Source organism: Rhodamnia argentea, chromosome 6 (genome assembly GCF_020921035.1).
Source record: "Rhodamnia argentea isolate NSW1041297 chromosome 6, ASM2092103v1, whole genome shotgun sequence".
NCBI lineage: Eukaryota > Viridiplantae > Streptophyta > Magnoliopsida > Myrtales > Myrtaceae > Rhodamnia > Rhodamnia argentea.
Window position 1 is genome coordinate 20150674 of NC_063155.1, and position 21975 is coordinate 20172648.

Below are 21975 nucleotides of genomic sequence, written 5' to 3' on the forward strand. Positions count from 1 at the left end.
TTCTCCATAATCAGGTGCTCATGATTTTTAACCTCTGGAAAGTATTTTCCCCAATTGATTTTCTCTGCGAGCCTCCTGCAACTGCATCGATCCCTAAAAAAACAATTCTCTCTCTCTCTCTCTCTCTAGCTCGCTCTCGCTTCGCCTCTCGTTGTCTTCTCCAATCATCTCCTCTCTGCTCAGCACAGAGAGAGAAAAGAGAAAGCGGGAAGCGCGAGATTGTCACCCATCTGGCCCCATTCATTGCTACGAAGATCTGGCGTCGAGTCCGACCCCCCTCGCTCGCGAATCCAGCTCGTGGGATCCTTAGCTGCCTCTGCGATTCGGTAGTTGGCTTTTCCGAGCTGCGGAGCTGAATCTGCAGGCTGTTGTATCGATCTCCGTCCTCCTCCCCCGCGAGAGTCGTGCTTCGGTTTGGCGTTGGGTTTGGATGAGAGATTGAGAGGCGTGGCGGAGACGACGAGCATGGAGATGGCCGCAGGCGGAGTGGCGTCCTTGGAGACCGACCTTTTGCAGCTCAATGAGGTGTCCCCCTTGGCTCTGAAATCGAACTCCGATTTCGTCGAGAAGATCTTCCATCAGTGGCTCTCGCTTCCCGACAGCAACCGGCTGGTACTTGTGAACCGAAATCTCACGCTTTAATTTGCGTTTTGAAATGAATTTCCAGTGTGCCTCTGCTTCTGATTTCCGTGTTAGTCTACGTGTGTATTTTGCCGTTGATTGTGCATTACTTCGTCGAGATACATGTCTTGGTTGTAGTTTGTTCTTGGGGATTCTGGTTGGTTAATGGGCATGTTCCAACTCAGAAATCACCTATATTTGTTTGCATTATTGAAAGAAGAAATTATCTTTTTCAATCTTTACCATTTTATGGGGAGTTTCCTTTGTTATTCAGACATTTATAGAAAAGTTGGTTTGAAACTTGGAGAAGCTGTCTGGGACTTTGTCTTTTCAAGTTTCGGATGATTATGGATGAGGAGTCTTATGGTGAATGTGTGTGAGAATTATGATGACGGTTCCCTTATGCCTTGGTTTAGGATCAGCAAATGGTGGATAAGATTTACTTGTTTTATAAAGTGCTGGGTTGGGAACACAAATGTTTTGGGTACAATTTGAAATGTGGAGTTTTCTGGTTATGGATAAGAAATACCATGTGTTTGAGTTCTACACTAAAAGTTACAGTTTGGGAATTGGAAACTTGTGCGAACATTTTCTCTTGGCAAAAGACTGTGTCGTCATTTAGTGATTCGAATTTGATTTTCAAAGAACAAAGAACTGATTAGGCATTGTGCATCATTTGATGGTGAGTTTCATTTCAAGTCATTGCATTTATTAATAAATTGGTCTGAAACTTGGAGGTGTTCTGGCGTACTGATTGATGGGTTTTCAAATGATTAAGGATTATTTATCTTATGAAAAACACGTGACAGACTTCTAATGCTGGCTTCTTCATGCCTTATCCCAAAAGACAAGCAAGATTAAGGTTAAAGTTGCCTGATCAGATCTAATAACTTTGAAAGTGATGGTTAGTATCCAATTGCTAGTATGGGACTCAAAAATTGGAGTGTAGTAGGGATTAAGCTATACCATGATCATGAGCTTTATGCTAACGGTGAGGGAGTTGAAAATTACAAGGAACCTTTCTTTTGAAAAACTGATGAAGCCTTCACTGTGTAGATGCGAACTCGATTTTCAAAGAAGAATGAACTCATAGGAGAACTATGCATCATTTTGCAGTGAGTTTCTTGTCAAGTCATGCATTTATTTAAAAGTTGGATTCATACTTTGGAAAAGTGTCTTAAGACTATTTATTTTTGGATTTCCAAATGATTAAGAATGAGGAGTCTTCTGCAAAACATGTGTTGGAATACTAATGGTGGGTTTGTTCATACCTTCTTCCAAACGCGTGCTTGGTTGACATGAAAGTTGCTGGACATGATGTAATTACTTTTCAAGGGCATGGTTATATACCAATGAGTGGGGGGGTTCAAATTTGGTTTAAAGGATGTTAAAATGAAAGATAATTCTATAAAATGGGCGAGATAGCTTGGCGAGGCTGAAAAACCGAGGCCAGATGCATTAAACTGTCAGGATTGATGTGTTTTTTTTCGATAATTTCTCTAAGTTCTGAAGGCAGACTACCTTGCTCATTGTCATTCACTCTCTTTGCTAGAGTCTAGGTGAATGACGGAGGCAACATGAATTTGCCGTACATCATATGTAGTATTAATGAGATTCGAATAATGAGACATGACACAGTTGGTCTGATCCCTTCTGTAAAGAAAAAAGGAGACATGAACAAAAATTGGTATTGCGCTGAGGATGGAAGGAGATTATAACTTTAAAAAGAATGAAATAGAACCTCACCATTAGGGGGTATAATGACTTGAAATGAACGACCACATCAAAACAAGAGTAATGTAATGTATACCAAGAATGGTCTCCTAATTAGTGTATTACGTGATGTGGCAAATTGCGATTGCGCCTTTGAACATTTTGGTCTTATTAAACATCCAATAAAATTCTGCCACATCTTCAGTATACCCTTTTAGTGGACAGGACTAGCATTATGCTTGAAACAGTATCAAGTGTTTTCCAATCTTCACAGATTGATAGCTTATTTAGTGAGATGTGCTTCTTTTTAAAGCCCTTCTAGCAAATTTTAAGATCATAATTCAATAAATGTACAAGTCTAGAACCAGTCGACATTTCAACGATATCTAATAATTATAATTGTTATTCAGCATGGAGCCTCAATGATGACAACTCAATTGCTCTGAGGTTAAGTTGCCCTTATAGCTTCTGCAACATTGATGAGAATTGTCATTTCTTGTGTATGCTTACCTGATGCTCACATTCAAAACTTCATGCCTAGGAACTCTGTGGCATCTATAAATGCTAAAAGCTAGGCCATAATTGATTCATTGGTAGTAGAGGACATCTTTGTCAATGAATCAAGTTATAGAGGAAAAATAGGTCCTTGCCCAAATTGTTATTGTGCAAGCCTTTCGAACACGTATACGAATTAATGGATCTTAAATTGTTAGGGTGCCATATGAATTCTGTTTCATCACATCCATAGTCAATGAAACCTGACATTGTGGGAATTTAAAGTGGTTTGATTGTGGAATGCCCGAAGAAGCTGCTTTGATTGTGGAAGCTGGTGCTAATTTCAATATAGGATGCTTCCTTGGAAATTAGTTACTGTTTCTAGGAAATTCTTAACTTGCTTTTGATTGAACACAAATTGTCATAGTTACTGGCTCCCTGAAAATATAACTAGAAGGCAAAAATTTCCATACATGCGTTCTTGTTTTCATGATCTTTGATAGTTTTTAAGTAATCTTCGATGTGGTATCCCAAGTTTTTAGAACTTTCCTTTCCCTATGGTTTCAGGTGACGTCACTGATAAATGATGCAAAGGCAGGTGCACCTCTGAATGCTCCTGGGAGCTCTTCGAGCACCAGTGCTGCTTCAGGCAATTCATTACCTTCTATGTTTCCTGCGGGGAATGCACCTCCACTTTCCCCTAGAAGTACATCTGGTTCCCCTCGTGTAATGAAACAGAGAGCTGGCCCTTCTAACTTGGGTTCTCCTTTGAAAATAGTTAGGGAGCCAGTTAAAGAATTAATACCACAGGTTTGGGAGATGCTGATTTATTCATATTTACTCTTTGAGTAGCTGAATTTTTCCCTGTATCTCTAAAAGTAAGTTGCTTTTGATGTGGATAATTGCAGTTTTACTTTCAAAATGGCCGACCGCCTCCAAAAGAACTGAAAGAACAGTGCATATTGAGAGTCAATCAATTCTTTTATGCTCACTCTGATGGTTTGCAGATGAATGGTAAGAAGATCCTGTTGGCCTTCCTATTACTTTTTACTAGTGTTTTCTCTGCCATCTATAATTCAGTGCTCTATCATTTCCTTGGTCTTTCAGACTTCAAATTAGTTACGAGGGAAATTTGCAAGTTGCCATCATTCTTCTCGACGTGTCTTTTCAGAAAGATTGATGTCAATGGCACTGGCTCCATTACGAGGTCTGCATTTTTTCGTCATTTTCTACCTTTTCCTAAATTAGGTTCTTGCTTGGTGATGTGGGTAAAGGGATGCCAGTGGTAATTTGTGATGTAGTCAAACCAAATCTAGTGATTGATGGGGCTGCCTTTGCTGACTTGTTCGATTCCGTCTCCTCTATGACATGAATAGGCTTTGGTACTGGAAGATCACCAATATTTACTGCATGCATTTCCACATTTTAGGTCTAACCATTCTAGTCAATTTTTTATTATGCCTCAATCATTGTGCTAGTTTTCTAATCTTTCTATTTAAAGCACCTGTATTGATCCAGATTCTTCATTGGCTCTCTCCCTACAAGTTTCTGTTTCCCAAATGTCCCTGTGCACGCTTGTCCATGGGTCTATATCAACTTTGCTTTTAGAAAGTAGTTATATCAGAGCAACCCGAGAGCAATGCACATGGTGGTCCTTGTGAATTTCAAATTATTTGTAGTAGTGTTTCCTGTTTGACTTCATTGAAATATGATTTTCTTTCGAAAGTTTCCGGACAATCACTGACTGTACGTTCTAATTTTCTGGAGAAAGGGATGCAGTAATTGATTGCATTACTGGTGCCTCCAATTTTGGTACATTGTTTTCTCACTGTGGCAGCTACGAAATACATTAGTATTCTTTTCCTTAATTCGTGGTCCATGACAATTTTGTTGAGAAAAATAAATTCAGCGCTCTCAGGCCAAATCCTCTGCTTTAACAAGGAAAATCATAGTATATTTAATTTGCTCAGACGAATAACCCACTTGGGGCCCAACTTACCTAGTCATGGTCGGTAAGTCCTCAAGAATGCTATTTTTTAATTAACTTTTCTAGTTGCATGGCCTTTCAAATTGTCCATGGACTTCTTCATCAATCTTTTTCAGAAGTCTCAAAAATATGTTGCAAATGTTAAAGATGGTTCTTATAATTATGATGGTATTTGGATACCGTTCTTTTAGCTACCGTATGCTTCAGTTACTTGAGTGCTCAAAGTATCTTAGTTGCTGATTTTTCCGAAGCCGTCAACTTCATTCGAATTTTTGGGACCATGGCTTTTTGGTAATGGGAGGCAATAGTGCCCCCTTGATCTTTTGACAATATTATAACATCCTACTAGTTAACGGTCAGAATCTTACTCTTCCATGCATCCAGGTAGGTTTAGATAGTGAGTGAGCTTGTGAACTTGAGTTGGGGACCTATAGGTATCAAAAACTCAAAAAGCTGGATGATCAAGGGTGAGACAGTATAAACAAATGCATTACCTACTAATACTTACACTATTGCTGTTTGTGTTGGTGGAATAACATGTACCTAGCAGTGTAGCTGACACCTATTCCATAAGCACAGATAGAGGATGTTTAGACTTTCCTTCTTGATAATTGCATTCTTCTCCATTGGCTAATATATGTTGGGGTAAAATATTTGGTTCCCACATGAGCTAGTGATGTATGTTTTGTAGATTGGAATTCAGATTCCTTTTCTCAGCTGTTGTTTCATCATTTTTCTCCTAATTAATGTTGTTGCTTTTTATTGGGCTTATCCTTGCCCTATAATTGACTGATAGGGATGCGTTTGCTGATTACTGGATAAATGGGAACATGTTGACACTGGATATAGCAACTCAAATCTATAAGATTTTGAAGCAACCAAATCTCAAGTATCTCACTCAGGTTCATTATGTTTTCTTTACTCACGTTTCCTCTGATCCTTCTCCTCTGCAGGTTGCAGTTTGGGAACTTTTTGGGGTTATTTTACTTTTGCAACTTGTTATTGACTAGATCGGTGCATATATACTGTTTTAATTTCTGATATATTGTGTTTTCCGACTTTGCCACAGGATGACTTCAAACCTGTGCTTCGAGAGCTTTTGGCTACTCACCCTGGACTGGAGTTTTTGCAGAGCACACCTGAGTTTCAGGAAAGATATGGTTTGTTCCTGACCTATTATAGAGATTTTGGTTATTGTGATATGATTAATTGTCCTTTTGCGCTCCTCAAATTTGCTCATATGCCATTCTAGTTACGTTCTGTGAATATTTTATTGATGGACTTCATATGACGTGATATGACATCCTTTCCTTTAGGCTCCTCATTTGCTTATATGCTGTTCTAGATGCTTTCAATGAGAAATGTGGCTCCGTGTAATAAGTAGCTTGCAACTAAAAAAATAGACATGGCAGTGGGCTTGGTTGTATAGGGTACCCGACTTGTCCCGGACCCCAATAGGACTTAAAGGGCTACGGGATGGGTTAGAATTTTATTTACAGAACCTTATAGGGGTTGGGACTTGTCTTGCAGGTATATCTCAAGACCTGAAAAGCAAGACCTATTTTATCTTTTATGCTTTGTACAATTTCTGCCAGATTTTGAATTGAAGTGGTTGCATAATCTAGATTTCCATGATTGGGGGTGTGTAATCAAGATGGTTTGCTGTTTATTGTTTGCTGGACAATGTTTGAAGAAAAATTTAATAACCACAGTGGTTTCGAGAACCTGTCGAGAACCCAATAACTTAAAAAGGATGAGTTTGGCAGTCCATTTGCAAAACCATATAGTTTTTGGGATGGGTTTGGAAATACGCAAAAGCTAGTGAGATGGGTTTGGGACAAGATCAACTGTCCCAAACCCATCCCGCTTCCATCCCTACTAAAAAGGGGATGTCTGGTGCACATGGCTCACTCGTGAGTGGTTGATGCATACAGCCGGACCTGTTTGGTTTCAGAAATTGCTTTCAGTGAAATTCTAAATGAAACTAGTTGTCTTTGGTTTCCTATTTTCATGAAAATGTGTTTGTTTCATGAAAATAAGAATATTTTATTTTTGGAATAAATTGCAAAACCATGTTTGGATGCGTTTGAGTTTCATCATTGGTTTAATATCAAGTCTTACTTTATTTTGAATGATCTGGTGAAATATCTGACAATTAATAAAACACGGATATCGATAGAAGCAATCATTTACAAATTATCTTTGTTTGTAATTAATACATCATAATTAGTAAGTAAAGGTCATGAAGTATTGTGATTGTCTGTTCTCCTGAATTATACATTGTTTGGTTAGTTTTCATTGCCGAAATGGACTGTACTATTTTCCCCTTGTAGTTGCAAGTTTGGGTCATTGAAGGGAAATAGTTTCATTCGGAAAAATGTTTGCCAGGTGTTGTTAACAACCCTTATCGGAACACAAGATCTTTGATTGTGAATTCATCCCAATGACTTAACAAAACTAAATGTACCATGGCTGCTATAGAGTCTGATTACATGGAGTGCATTCTGTATCAATCGATCATCAAGAAAAAATGTGTTCTGACACTTTTTTTTTTTTTGGTCAGAAGTGTTCTGACACTTAGGAAGTAAATTTCACAGTTAGTAATGACCTAGATACTAACTATACTGAGGACTATTGTTTCCAAATCGGCAATTTTTTTATGACATTTAATATTCCTATCTTGGTTTATGATTTGCCAGTTAAAAAGTTGCTCTTAGTAGTTATGGGAGCATTGTATCTGTTAGCCTAGCCTTGACAGAGTTTCCTTCTTCTTGCTTCAGTTCAACTCTCCTTCCCTATTTCTTTAACGTGACTTTCTTTACCATGCGCAGCTGAAACAGTGATATACAGAATATTTTACTACATAAATAGATCTGGAAATGGCAATCTGACTCTCAGGGAGTTGAAACGTGGGAACTTGATTGATGCAATGTTACATGCAGATGAAGAAGAAGATATAAATAAAGTCTTGAGGTAAAAAAAATGTATGATGATGTTTTCTCTTAGTTATTTCATTAGGCATTTCTGTCCTTGCAAAATTTGCACATTGGGGCTTGTCCGTCCATTTCTTCATAGGCAGATTTGTGTAATTGTACATCAGTAAGAGCCCCTCAGAGTTGTAATCTCTCTGTGAAATCAGTTCACGCATAATCTGATTCTTCTGCATTGGTCTCTAAAAGTAGCTATTTGATGGATCAAGTGTGTAATTGGTAAAGTAATGATGCTGCCAGAGTAATCTTCTGGTGGTGTTTGCTTTTCCAAATATGCTTTCTGCTTGCACCATTGATACTTTAATTCCTAATGCAGGTATTTCTCGTATGAACATTTTTACGTCATATACTGCAAGTTCTGGGAATTGGATACAGACCATGATTTCTTGATAGACAAGGAGAACCTTATCCGATATGGCAATCATGCACTTACCTACCGAATTGTAGATAGAATATTTTCTCAGGTTCGTGTCTACTGTATGTAATTACTTGACCCAGATTCCTGCTATAATGGACAACTTGGTGCTCACGAAAGTTGTCTTGTTTCTCCTGAATGATCTCAGGTCCCAAAAAAGTTCACTAGCAAAGTTGAAGGGAAGATGGGTTACGAAGATTTTGTTTACTTCATACTGGCTGAGGAGGATAAATCTTCTGAGCCTAGTCTTGAATACTGGTACGTTTGGTCTCCTATTACTGTAAACCATGTAGGCATTGCTGAGTGATGAATGTTGAGGTCATTGAGAAAGATGTTCAGTTTTGCAATTCTTATTTTGATAACGCAGCATGGAAATTGTGAAGTTCTCTAATTGTTTCCTTAAGTGTATTTTAATGTAGCATTTCATCTGGAGGCTAGGATGTTTTATTCCATGATAAGAACTCTTCTCCAGATGTGTGCTGGTGTACGTGTGGGTGGGTGGGTGTTTGGGGTTTTTTTTTTTTTGGTGGGGGGGGTTGTGTGTGTGTGTGTGTGTGTGGGAGAGAGAGAGACACACACACACACACCCACCCGCCCCCACACACCTGCATCTAAGAACTGTAGGCATTTTGTATTGCATTTAGTACTTCAGGGTCATGTTGATACGGTTAGTATTTTCATGGATCTTGATCATGCTTCCATACTATATTGAGAGTCATATGTGCTATGTTTAATAAAATATCTGATGGTCTTGTTTCAAAATTTCATGATTGTGTTTTATAGTGCATTTTTGTACACGTTTCCAACTTAAATGTAACTTGTTGTCTGACTTTCTTTCTTAGGTTTAAATGCATAGATTTGGATGGAAATGGAATTTTGACCCGAAATGAATTGCAATATTTCTATGAGGAGCAGTTGCATCGTATGGAGTGCATGGCTCAAGAGCCTGTGCTCTTTGAGGATATTTTGTGTCAGATAATTGACATGATTGGGCCAGAGGTTTGCTCTGTTTTTCTTCAGCACTATATTGTTCATGGGACTTATGGTCTGCAATGGATGACAAGAATGTTTAAGAATACTGCTAATGTCCTTTCGTCGCTCTTTCCTTTGATTACATAGTGCATGTTTTAGAGTACCTGCCTACTAATACCGATTTATCTATGTAATTAAGGCCGTTGAGTATGTTTCCCCGGAATTAGTTTCTAAATTGCTTGGAACTTGTTGAATTTGACCACATGAAAGTGGTACTCCTTTAATTGGTTATCTTACTGTGTCTAACAGTTTAGAAGCCCTTGCTTGCTTGCAGAATCAAAGTTATATCACATTGAATGATCTGAAAGGCTGCAAACTTTCCGGAAGCGTATTCAATATTCTTTTCAACCTCAATAAATTTATGGCTTTTGAGAGCCGTGATCCATTTCTCATTCGTCAGGTAAGAATTTTCCATATCATATGTCAAGAACTTAGTACATTTTCATGGGACAGGCACGATTTTTTAATTGGCGTGGCTATCAGCTTTATACTGGTTTGATATTTCTACCTGAAACAGGAAAGGGAGAATCCAACCTTGACAGAGTGGGATCGCTTCGCGCATAGGGAATATATTAGGCTTTCAATGGAAGAAGATGTTGAAGATGCCTCTAATGGAAGTGCAGAAGTATGGGATGAGTCCCTTGAGGCTCCATTCTAAGAGTGAGTGGGTAAGATGGTATATAAAGAGTTTATTCTCTCAACCTTTATCCAGGCTTAAGGATAAAAGATATCAGAGATAAGCATGACTGAGCGAGAGACACTGTTAGCCAATTCAATAAAAAGAAGAATACCCTGGTTGCAGAAAACGTTTTCCCTTTTACACTTGATATGCGCAGTTGGTGTCCTTTCTTATGTTTTATTGGCTCTCTCTCTCTCTCTCTCTCTCTCTCTCTCTCTCTCTCTCTCTCTCTCTACATATTAATAACAAGTCATTGGTTTTGTTTAGCAAAGTTGGCTATAGAATACCATGAATTGCTGATCCACTAAATTTATTTAATGGATGAGAAGGCTTGCTTAAAACCTACGACTATAGTTTTAGAAGAAAACCTTTTTTTTTCTCCTTTTGGTGGACGATTTTAGAAGATAACTTGATAATCGCTTTCCTCCCAAAATTTCGGTCCACTTTTATTTGGAGAGGCCGCAGCACGCAAGTACTCTTTCTAGCATCATATCTTCTGATATGTTATTTTTTCTCTTAGCGCACAAACGTGGCTAGTCTAACAGATGATTATAAGTTTGAAGGTTGTTCAGGTTTAGGTCGAAAAATGTTTTAGATGTTTAACTAACGACCTCGTTTGCACGCTTGCAAGTACTCTAATGATTTTATTTAATGGCAGGTTTTCAAGGAAGAGAAAAAATCATCATCAAGAACAGGCAACGAAGCAAGAGAGCCAACCTGGAATGAGTTATTGATGGATTGTCAGTCACCTATAAATTTGTCGAGGGGAGAAAATTCTGCAGATGGTCAAGTTGGCCTGCCACAGAGCAGAGGCTATTCTCAGAAATTGGACGTGGGCTGATATTTGGACTTTCGGCGATAATACCGAGTACCAAATTAACATTTCTGTGGAAGAAATATCGGCCTAAACTACACTCAATTGAAGTCCAATTTGAAGCATTGATGCCATTGGTGATCTTCTCGCCAGTTTCTGAGATATTTGTTTCTCTAGCATAAGTGGTTGGTGCTTCTCTTAATAACTTAAGTTCTGAACATCAGTTTGGCGGTTCTTCTAGTACTCGAAACTGGTACAATCATTTGGCCAGGTTGGGGAGGTAGGCAATTCTTTCCTTTTTCTTTCCCTTTTCATTGGTAGTTTGTTCGAACAATGGTTATTTATGAATGGGTTTTGCTAGCTTTGAAGAAAGCAATCGCTGTATAGTGATACTAGATCATATTTTGACCGCGACTTTATGACCTGAAGGCATATGTTCTGTTCTTTCTTTTTGGTCCGATGCTCATCTCTATCTTCAGCAGTGTTTTTCGACTATGGCTTTGTATTCTGTTTCTTCTCTTGTCAGATGCTTGTTTATCAATAGTATGATGTCAGCGACAGCTTGTTGTCAGAGAAGTCTGCCACAACAAAGAAATATTATGGTGAAAATGTTATGTCCATGTCTCTACATCCAAGTCTGCTAGTAATTTTGCATAACGTCTACTTTTCCGCTATCAGTCGGTATTCTTTGTGGCAATATCAATGCCATGACCAGCAGAGGAGTTCTTTTTATGCAAGCGCCGTGGAGATCAATATATTTGTGGATTGTGGTCACGTGGGTAGACGTGTTTCGACGAGACATTGCCTGCTTAATATCTGGTTTTACATGGTCTTTAGTGCCTTTGTTGGTCTTTGATTAGTAACACATAAGAGAGTCCAAGGAAAAACAGTAGAAGTGACTTCCCATGCTTAAGCGAGGGCTAGTATTCTCATTACCGTGTAAATCTGTGACATGAGTAGTGTCTTCATGAACATTAATACTTCTTTATACAGTTTTCAAATTTCGCACAGCGAAGTATACGCCCATAACTACATGCAATAGTTAACTCCACTAGTATCGAGATCGGGACTTTGGATAAGACTTTTCTCTTAGGTTCAATATTTTACAATCAGAATGATACACGCGTCATAATTTTTACACGATGCACAAATGCTAACTTGATCGTCTACCGACATGTGAACTAAACCTTGTGGTGGCATGTAGCCGAGAGTATCCTCAACCCCGTTGTTGAAGCGAAATTTGCCTTCTACGAAAATGAGATTTCTCCCCAAATCTCTCTCTGGGCCGTGATTGCGAACATCTGTGTAGGTGCTGGCGAATCCACTTCCAATAAGATTTTAGCGGGGCGCATCGACATGGCCAAAGATACCATCGCATTTCCACCTTTAAGTGCAGAACATATTTCTTATGGTCTAGCAAAGCCTCCTCGCCGGTTGCCCTGCTCAGCCCGAAAGAGACCACCAGCAGCTGCTTTGCTGGGTTGTCGGGAGTGGCCCCATCCGTCGTGAGTTCGACTCACTCACAAGGATTCGGTTTCTCAAAGGGCTACTCAAAGACTGGGCGCAACGTAAGGCTGGATGGAATGAAAGGACGATTGGATTTCATGATTCTCCATCTACATTTGTAATGCATTGCAACATATAAGATACAAAAGACATTGAGAACAGTGTCCATGCATTTACGAACCAACACATGGCATGCTTGGAGGGATCACGCAGGGTAACTTGGTTTAATACATTAGATGTGAAAAAGTACAAACACACCAAAATGTGACGTCCTAGGATTTGACGCGATATAATTGCATTACAAGTTAGAACCAAGGGTGTTAAAAGAAGCCAAGTCGGGGGTGTGCTACGACAGGCCACTTAATGCTTCTTGTCGGTTCGGTCGATTGGGTCGTGCTGCTACTTGTGCTCCTATCGCACCACACTTGTATCAGGCTCTACCATGCTCGTCGCGTTCATGCTTGTCTCTTGCCTATGACATTTTCACTACGTATTGGTAATTATGAAGGGTTGCATGAGCATGACGGTTTAACTAGTTTTCAGCTGCCGGAGAATAAGTGGGTATTTAGGTTATGGTTGAGATCATCGTGGAAAAAAGAGCGAAAAATAAGAATAAGACCTACAAAAACTTTCAAAATAGATCGTCAGAACACCACAATACCTTAGAAGGGCATGTCTCGGTTTCAGTTTAGGTCGATACATCAAATCATATCGGAACGTTTTTCATGATCCGAGCATTGACTCAAACTGTATTGCAGTATTAACATCTACGAGAATTCGCATACACCGAGATTATGAAAACGGAACCATTTGCTCCTCCTTTCATATCTTCTCTACTTCATTCCACTTTCGGCACGACTTCTATCTGACGTTTCAGATTTCAGAGACAAAACCTATTCATTCAACATATTTTACGCACAAAAATTGCACCGTATAAGAAATTATTGACAAAGTGAAGTCCGGGCATGATGCGATACGAGGAACAGTCGGTTCTTCGAGAGGGTCGGTCTTGTGTAACGGTTGAAAAGTCGAGACCAGATTAAGAAGAAGTTCCCGTGAAATTCTGAAAATGGGGGAAACCCTAAAGCCCACAAAAGTACAGCGTGTCGACAGACGAATTCTATTCACCAGTGTCTTCGTCAAGTCAAGAGTAAGCTTACAATCTCTCTCTCTCTCTCTCTTCCTGCTTCTCTTCTTTTTCTGTGCCAACGTCGCTCCGAAGCCGAAAAGAGCAGGAGATGAAGGTGGTGGCGCTGGTCAGCGGCGGCAAAGACAGCTGCTACGCCATGATGAAGTGCATTCAGTATGGCCACCAGGTACTCTTCTATGTGGGACCCCTCGTTGATGAAGTTGTCGTTTTTCTGTTGTTGTTGTTGTTCTTCTTCTGGTTTGGGGTTTGGCTTTTGAGCTTGTTGAAGCTCGATCGATGCGCGGTATGACGAGGAGGTTGATGGTGATGATGCTGATCTCCTAACTTTTTCAACTTCAGATTGTTGCGCTTGCGAATTTGATGCCGGTCGACGATTCTGTGGATGAGCTCGATAGCTACATGTATCAGACTGTATGTCTCTCTCTCTCTCTCTCTCTCTCTCTCTCTCTCTCTCTCTCTCTATTTTGGTCAACATGCATTGTTCTTTCCATTATATTTTGTAATTGTTTTGATGAAGTGATGAGTAAAGAGCGACAGTTGTGGGATTAGATGAAGGAACTCCGAGTTGTAAGGCAACCTTGAATGCGATTTGAAATTCTCGTTTGCTCGGTCATGGAACTCGTTGATTATGGTATTGTCAATGAAAGTTTCTCCTTGCATTAAGATGGTTTCTGGAGAAGTTCTTGTATTGTACATGTGATCAAAGATGGAATTTTGTGCTTGCACTTTGCATAAAGATCTATTCTCTTCTGCCATTATTGCTCATATGTCTTATTTTGGACTCTTTTAATTGTATTAATCTCCTAAGGATGTTATGGGGGCTTCAGATGATGCGTGAAAATAGGTAAAGGGAATTGTATGAAGAATGTTTATGATGGGAAATATTCACAGCCTGCTGCCATATATGTCTTCATGAATCTGCTGTTCGACATCTTTATGATTCATGATGCTACTAAAGCGCTTCATTTACATCAAGCTTTAACATATCGGAGTTTGTTAACCTTGGGCTGTTTACATTGCCGATGTCAGGTTGGGCACCAAATAATTGTCAGTTATGCGAAGTGTATGGGAATTCCATTGTTCAGAAGACGAATACAAGGATCTACGAGGCGAGTTTTTGTGCTTAGTTGTTTGTATTAGTAGATGTGTAAAAGTAATTTGTGTGATGCATCCTCCCAAAGAATGAACGCAAGAGGTTTGTGGCTAGATAGTACAATTACTTGCAGCTGGCTTTAGATTGTTTGATAGTTCATATGTTGTTAAGGGAACAATGAGTAGTAAAATTCCTTGAGATGACAACAGAACAAGTCAAATGGCTTTTTCTACTGTCCCTCACCAAACCACGATAATTTGACCTTGAGTGTGAATTAATTTAAGGCCAACCCCACAAGGAAAGCCCGTGTCAATTGGCTTACCTAATTTTCCGACAATACTAGTTTTTTTTTTTTGGAAAAAGCAAACTGTTCCTTAGGGTCTTTACTGAGTTACACAAAAGCATCACCACTAGCTTCAGATAAGCATCTTTCATCATTATGATTGATGCTGTCGTTGTCAACATCGCCTACCATATGTCTTCCATTCCAGTAAAAATTTCCTGGCCATGTTGCTCTTTCTCTCAGAACAAGAGAACCTGTTGAATTGTTGCAGCTAAGAATTTGACTGTTACTACAGAGCCATATCATGTATAATTTCTGTAATATTGGACTATGTGATCAGACAGGCACCAGAAGCTTAGCTACAGAGCGACTCCTGGGGATGAAGTTGAAGATATGTATGAGTTGTTGAAAGAAGTTAAAAAGAAGATGCCATCAATTGAGGCGGTATCTTCTGGTGCTATAGCTTCTGATTATCAAAGGCTACGGGTGGAAAGTGTCTGTTCAAGGTTAGGGCTTGTTTCTCTGGCATATTTATGGAAACAGGATCAGTCATTGCTTCTTCAAGAAATGGTAAATTGTGTTATAATTTGATATGACGTTAGATAATTGTTCAGTTTATTTCTACTTACAGGATTATTTCTTTTGTGAAATCAGATTGACAATGGAATAGTGGCTATTACGGTGAAGGTGAAACTTTTATTTGATCTGCTTCATCTGTTTCTTTTTGATAATGTAGTGCTTCACTTTCTTGGATAGATTAGTAAAGGTATGGCCTGGAACCATTAGTTCTATAACTTGAAAATTTTATTTTGTGAGGTGAAATTCATGCTGGAATGAAACTAACAAGGATAAGAATTATTTGGATATATAAACTGAAGTCGATGCACTGCCACTGTGGAGATTTGCCTTTAGACCTGTTTGCCACTTCATTACTGTGCATTTATTGATCAACATTTGTATCATTCTTGTTTCAGCATTCAAAAGTAGAGCGCTTTGTTTTTCTCATCTATTGTTTGCAAGGCACGTGTTTTACCTCAGTAGACACTCTCCTTTCTTCCTTTCTTTCTTTCTTCCTTTCTTCTGTCCCTTTTCTCTTCTGTAAAGAGTCTGTTCGTAGTAAGCTCTTTGTAACATAGTTGCTGCTGAAGATGGATGTTATGATTTGAAATGGTGGCTAGTAAAGTATTTAGAGTGTGAAAATTGGGTTGAAAGATGAACTTCAGTTTGCCTAAAGGCCTAAAATACAAACAGTTGATCAGTAATTCTAGGTTTATGTGACAAATCTCTGGATGTATTTGTGCATTTTTAGCCGTCGCATAAGAATGGAGATCTAACATAGTAGTTCTTGGCCAAAAGTATTTATTTATAGTGTTTCTGTTAGATGGTTGTTATTTTCTCTTCTAAGACAGATGGCCTTTGGATGGGACAGGTGGCAGCAATGGGGTTGAATCCTACCAAGCATTTGGGGAAAGATATCTCTTTCTTGTACTCATACCTCCATAAGTTGAAAGAGTATGTAAGGAAGTCTCATTTACAAAGAATGTTGTTATCGTCTTGTTGTGCTTAGAATGTGATTACTGGCTTCTTTTTTCACTTTTAAATCTTGAGCAGGTTGTATGGCATTAATGTTTGTGGAGAAGGAGGAGAGTACGAAACTTTAACTCTTGATTGTCCCCTCTTTGTAGTAAGTTTTATTCTTAACTTCATGCATGAAATGGGTTAAGTACTGTCTATTTTTTTGTTTTCTGTGCTTCACAATCTGCTGCCCATTCTTTGTAAAGGGACATACTGTGATGAAAAGCAAATTACCAGAATCTGAAACAAAAAGAATATTACTGATGTGCTGGGCTCTATAGATGTGTTTGCTTAGTTTACTTTGAAAAGTATATTACTGATATGCTTGGCTTTTACTTAGTTTACCTCGGGAAATGAGTTCTTATGTTTTTGCTTTTCAATTCTACACAAGCCTATGTACATTCGTGCAAAGCAAAAGTAGTCTGATGAAAAACATGTTACTGATATGCTGGACTCTGCAGTTGCTCCAACTTCATTAACTTCAGGAAATAAGTAACAAGCTCTTTGAATTTAAATTCTACACAACCCTCCCCCCCCCCCCCCCTCTCTCTCTCTCTCTCTCTCTGTGCGTGCAGGCGCTTACATTGTTTTGGATTACAAAAGTGGTTTCTGGTCAATATTCTAATCTATGTGAGGTTCAATACTTCTCCAGAATGCTCGAATCATGCTTGAAGAATTTGAGGTTATTCTACACTCTTCAGATTCTATAGCTCCTGTTGGAATCCTACACCCATTGGCTTTTCATTTGGAAACGAAGGCTGAATCTGCATCTCTGAGTGGTTGTGACAAAATGAATGATCTCCATCTCGAGAACACGGGTTTAGTGTATGAGGTACAAGCTGAGAGTCTGGAGGGATGTGAGGATGCGAAGGAATCTGTTGCTGATGCAACTGTTTTGACCAAAGCAGCAGATAATGGACCCCAGATCTCAACTAAGAAAGAGGACCTTACATTCTCCATTTCTTGCTGGTTGGGAGCTTCAGAAAGAGCCTCTTTAGGTAAAGATCGATGTACTTAGTCTGCAGTAACAGTATGAGGTTTTCTCTCAGCAATAACAGTATATCATTAATCTTCATTTACATGCAAATTTTTGCGGCTCTTGATGTTTTCAATAATTGGCAGGCTTACAGGATGACCTTAAAAGTGTTTTAAGGAAGATTGAAGAAGAACTTTCGGAACATGGTTTGGATTGGAGGAATGTTCTCTATGTTCATCTCTACATATCTGATATGAATGAGTTTGCTGTGGCAAATGATACGTATGTCAAGTTCATCACACAGGAGAAGTGCCCTTCTGGTGTTCCATCCCGCAGTACGATTGAGCTTCCTCTGCCTCATGTAGGCCTGGGAAAGGCCTATATTGAAGTTTTAGTCACAAAAAATCAAGAGAAAAGAGTCCTCCATGTTCAAAGTATATCATGTTGGGCACCTAGTTGCATTGGACCATACAGCCAGGTAAATCTCTCGGTCGGTTATGCTTTTTTATCAACATTATGTTGGGCTGTTCTAAGTAAAATTAATCTATGTAATTGGGCATGTGACCAATTACATACAGATTATACTTGTATGAAAGAAATGAAAGCCTCTAGTAATCAAGATAATGATGCACCATTTGTGACCTCAATTGCTGATGTTGCTGAGGGTATTTGTGTACTTTAATTTGTAACTCTATGATTATGTCTGGTTCTGTTATGGATGCCACTCTCTCTCTTTGCCCCACTATACTGAATTGATTTTCCTGTGTTCGTTATCTTATAGGCAACCTTGCACAAGAATGTACTATATATGGCTGGGCAACTGGGGCTTTACCCTCCAACAATGACTCTCAGCAAAGGAGGGGCTGTAGCTGAGTTAGAGCAAGCACTAGAAAACAGTGAAGCTGTGGCTAAATGTTTTAATTGTTCCATATCTACCTCTTCTGTACTTTTCGTTGTTTACTGCTCGGAATCTATTCCCTCATCAGAGAGGGGTAAAATTCAGGACAAACTGGAGGCATTCCTTGAGAAGATTAGGTCTAGCAGTATGAAAGAAGGAAATTCGCCTAACATGCTCAATCCCTTATCTCTGTATGTCCTCGTGCCTGATCTGCCAAAGAGGTAACCAAGTATAATTGGTTATACGTTTTTTTTCTCCTCTACTTTTGGCTTCTGTTTCTCTGTCACTTTCCTCAAAAAGATTCTTGGATACATCTCCATGGAACTATTTGAGTAATATACTGCTCTACTGTAATGGCCTTTGGTAGCAGGACTTAGTGTGCTCAGGTGAAAAGACATCTAGTCACCAAGTTTTGGCGTTGGAAACTGCAAAGGAGGTTGTTCTATGTTACCAAACCGGCCCTCATTGTTTGTGCAGTAGAATATGCATGTTCAAATTGAGCCTACCGTAGTCAACCTTTCTTAATTGATCCAAGCGTCTTTCCCTTGAGCAATAAAAATGCAGTGGTTTAGATGATTTGGTCCACATGCTTGTACATAGATCATAGTTGCCCGATTATTGAAATATTCGACCCGATCCATAGAGTGTTGCATAATGAAATTTATACTTTCTAGCACGGCAGATGTGGCACAGATAGTGGATAGTCTACAAATGGAAGATCATCCGCAACTTAAAGGAGTCATGGCATGTTCTGTTTCTTGGCAGACAAATAAATGTTTTAATATGTGAAACTTGACTCATTAAGACTATATGACTGCTGATCCACAGAACCTATGAGACGAGAGGAAAGAGAGGATTTTTAAATTTTCCTTCTGAATTGCAGAGAAGGCAGTTCATGGCATTTTCCGATTTAGCATATTGAAAAGGATTAATTATTGTCCCATGTCTACATCTACTTCAAGTGTATACTCAGTTGACTTATATTGTTGCAGAGCATTGGTAGAAGTGAAGCCACTACTATATGTCATGGATGATGCAGAAACGGTAGCTGAAGGTAAGCCTCTAACGAGAACGGGCAATTGGAGTTTTCAGCATGAAAGCTGGCACGATTCTTGCATTAACAGATGTATTGTCAATGGGACGATCTGTGCGGTAGTATTGTCTGTCACAAACGAGACTGCTGTAAGGTTATGTTCTGAGTTTCTTGGCGCCAATCAGAAAAGTGAAGACATTCAAAATCTCTTATCAGAGAGGCAAATGGAAAGGATATTAAGATTTTGCATTTGTCTCCTTGATAAAATTCTTTCAGAGAACGGTTTCTTTTGGGAAGAAATTGTGGTAAGTTCTTCTTTCATTTCTAACCCGAATCCTCATCTTTTACTATTTTTGCACATGATATGTTGACCATTAACGCTTCTCAGACTCTGCCAAGTTTCAATTTGAACCATGAGCATTGTCAAGCTGCTCATCCTCCTCTAGGAATAGAACACATTTTATTCGAAATGTCATTTAACAAGTTTCTCCGAGGTTCTGACTTAACATTTTTGAGTGATTAAAGCTGTTGGATTCTTTATGAAGCAAAGTCTGTATGGGGAAATTGAATCCTATACTCCAATTAATCATACATCTCAAGTTTTACTGCTCGCCTTTTGCAAAGGCTTTTTTCTGTGCTTTAAATCGTTCTTATCAGTTCCATTGAAATCTTCTCTCTTTAGCGGCGACATCTTCATTTTGTTTCTAATATCTGTTTGTCTTCTCTAACCTATTTTGTAGAGCCTAAGGGTCTATTATCCAGTGAGCCTGCACATTCCCCTGGATTCATTATCGCTGATGCTCAAGAATGCCTTTGAAGAACATGAAGAGATATGTCAGCAACCTATCTTCAATGTCGTCCCTGTCTTAGGTGGCGGGTGGTCTACCTCCATGGACGATCTGATAACATGTGAATTATTTGCCCAAAGAACATGACTTGCATAAACTTTCCTATGACGTTCATATTTCAAATCTTGGATGTTCTCGCTGGTCATGCTTATTTAAATGGTCATAAAGAATTACTTAAAGAACTTCGGTGTGAATCTTGATGATTATGGCTGCATTTCAGTGCGCTTATCTAGGCCTATTACTGTGGTTTTTGTCATTACTGAGGCAGGTAAACATCGCTACATCACTCTTCTTTTAGAACTGCTGTCCGGAGCTTGAAAACCACAGCTACTGCCTCTCCAGTTACACCACTTTTGATCGTTTCTTTAGTTGCATCTTATTATCACAAAATGCCTGGAATCCTGACATTGTGCCTGCCCCGTCTCAGCGAGCTTGAACCGTGTCGAATTTGCCGTCCGACTAGCATGGCTTTGTTCATGTTCTTATGGTTTCAATTTTTTGCTTTTCCTTGTTAGTCTTTGTTGCTCCTCCCAGACAAACTCCAAATTGGAATTGAAGAAGTTGAATCCGGGGGCGTGTGGAACTGTAATTATCAAAGCCTGGTTACCGAGATAGCTATTCTTAAGAAAGCATAGCAAGCATTGGGTTTTTTGAAGGCTCTGTTTGTTTTACGATAAATTATACATTTCTAGAACAATTAGATGTAAAGACTATATTCCTCCCTGGCTTAATGATGATATCTACATGGTACAATCAAAATGATTGTGGGTTTCTTGTAAGGAAAGCAATGTCTGCTGTATGATTTGAAATAGGCTTCTGTATGGCGGTACAAGAAATTTGACACTTTACAAGTTCCCTAGATGTGAAATGGATCACTATTGTCCCTTCGAGATTGATGACTTTTATATTATTTTGCTATTGTATGTGGATGATATGCTTATTGTAGGATTTAACTCGAGGGAGATCAACATATTGAAGCAGCAATTGTTAAAAGTGTTTGAAATGAAAGACTTGTGAGCAGCAGATTAAATTCAAGGGATGAGGATCCCACGAGATGGGTCCAATGAAATTCTAGAGTTGTCTCAAGAGAGTACTCTGGGGAGGTGTTGCATAGATTCAGAGTTCAAAAAGCAAAGCCTAGAAGTATTCCTTCAGAAAGTCACTTTAAGCTCTCGAAGTATTCACTGGAAATAGATGAGGATTAGGAGTACATGGCTAAGGTGCCTTGTGCATCAACTATTATCAGTTTGATGTATATTATGACATGTAACATACCAAACATACCTCGTGCATTGAGAGTTATAAGCAAATTTAAGGCTAATCCCAGAATAATCATTGGAAAGCTGTAATTTTTGCTATTAAGACACTTAAAAGGCACTTCAAGTATGTCACTTTGTTTTTATGAAAAACAGTGACTTCAAAAGGCTTTGTCAACAGATATTGGCTGTGACTTGGATAACAGTTTGAGCCCCCACGGGTTATGATTTCACCTTTAGATGGCGTCGCAGTTAGTTTTAAGTCTAGACTTCATGTAATAATGCCTTTCTGACTGGGCCAAAAGTCATGGGCAGCAAAGAAAAAAAAAAAGATCACCGATAGATGACAAGGAAGAACGAAGAAATTGCATTTTGTCAGTGAATAGAGAAAAGAGAAGGAAAGAAAGAAAGGGAAGAAGAAGCGAGGAAAATAAAACAGGAAATGGATGTATATGGGTGGGTGGTCCGCCCATGTGGGCTAATCCAGCCCATTACCCATTATCGATAACTGCCAAAGGCAGTTATCTTATTTGAATGTGATAAATGATTACTTTTTTTAGATGTCATTTGTTTGTGTTTCATTCTACAAAGAACACAGAGAATATTGAACG

General features: G+C 39.0%; 3 protein-coding genes across 7 annotated transcripts in view; all 3 read left to right on the forward strand.

The window, feature by feature from the left end:
* Positions 1-21975, forward strand: part of LOC125315459 (putative disease resistance protein At3g14460) — a 707586-nt gene that overhangs the window by 326581 nt on the left and 359030 nt on the right. The gene's annotated exons all lie outside the window — the stretch shown is intronic.
* Positions 26-11190, forward strand: LOC115734462 (serine/threonine protein phosphatase 2A regulatory subunit B''beta-like). Of its 2 annotated transcripts, XM_030665265.2 has the most exons (13): positions 27-612; positions 3397-3639; positions 3738-3843; positions 3937-4036; positions 5613-5718; positions 5886-5976; positions 7648-7789; positions 8123-8270; positions 8370-8479; positions 9064-9220; positions 9528-9653; positions 9771-9921; positions 10591-11190. In XM_030665265.2, exons 1-12 carry the CDS (start codon positions 466-468, stop codon positions 9909-9911), a joined length of 1617 nt encoding a protein of 538 aa, XP_030521125.1. In that variant the 5' UTR covers positions 27-465; the 3' UTR covers positions 9912-9921; positions 10591-11190. The 2 variants fall into 2 exon arrangements, with proteins under 2 accessions (XP_030521124.1, XP_030521125.1); XM_030665264.2 differs by having other exon boundaries at positions 26-612; positions 3738-4036.
* Positions 7275-20361, forward strand: LOC115734459 (diphthine--ammonia ligase). Of its 4 annotated transcripts, XM_048280534.1 has the most exons (13): positions 7275-7279; positions 13408-13568; positions 13742-13813; positions 14432-14511; positions 15123-15348; positions 15433-15465; positions 16208-16290; positions 16390-16462; positions 17006-17351; positions 17476-17807; positions 18111-18448; positions 19220-19565; positions 20001-20361. In XM_048280534.1, exons 2-13 carry the CDS (start codon positions 13491-13493, stop codon positions 20193-20195), a joined length of 2202 nt encoding a protein of 733 aa, XP_048136491.1. In that variant the 5' UTR covers positions 7275-7279; positions 13408-13490; the 3' UTR covers positions 20196-20361. The 4 variants fall into 4 exon arrangements, with proteins under 4 accessions (XP_048136491.1, XP_030521116.1, XP_030521117.1 ...); XM_030665256.2 differs by lacking the exon at positions 7275-7279 and having other exon boundaries at positions 13325-13568; XM_030665257.2 differs by lacking the exon at positions 7275-7279 and having other exon boundaries at positions 13499-13568; positions 15119-15348.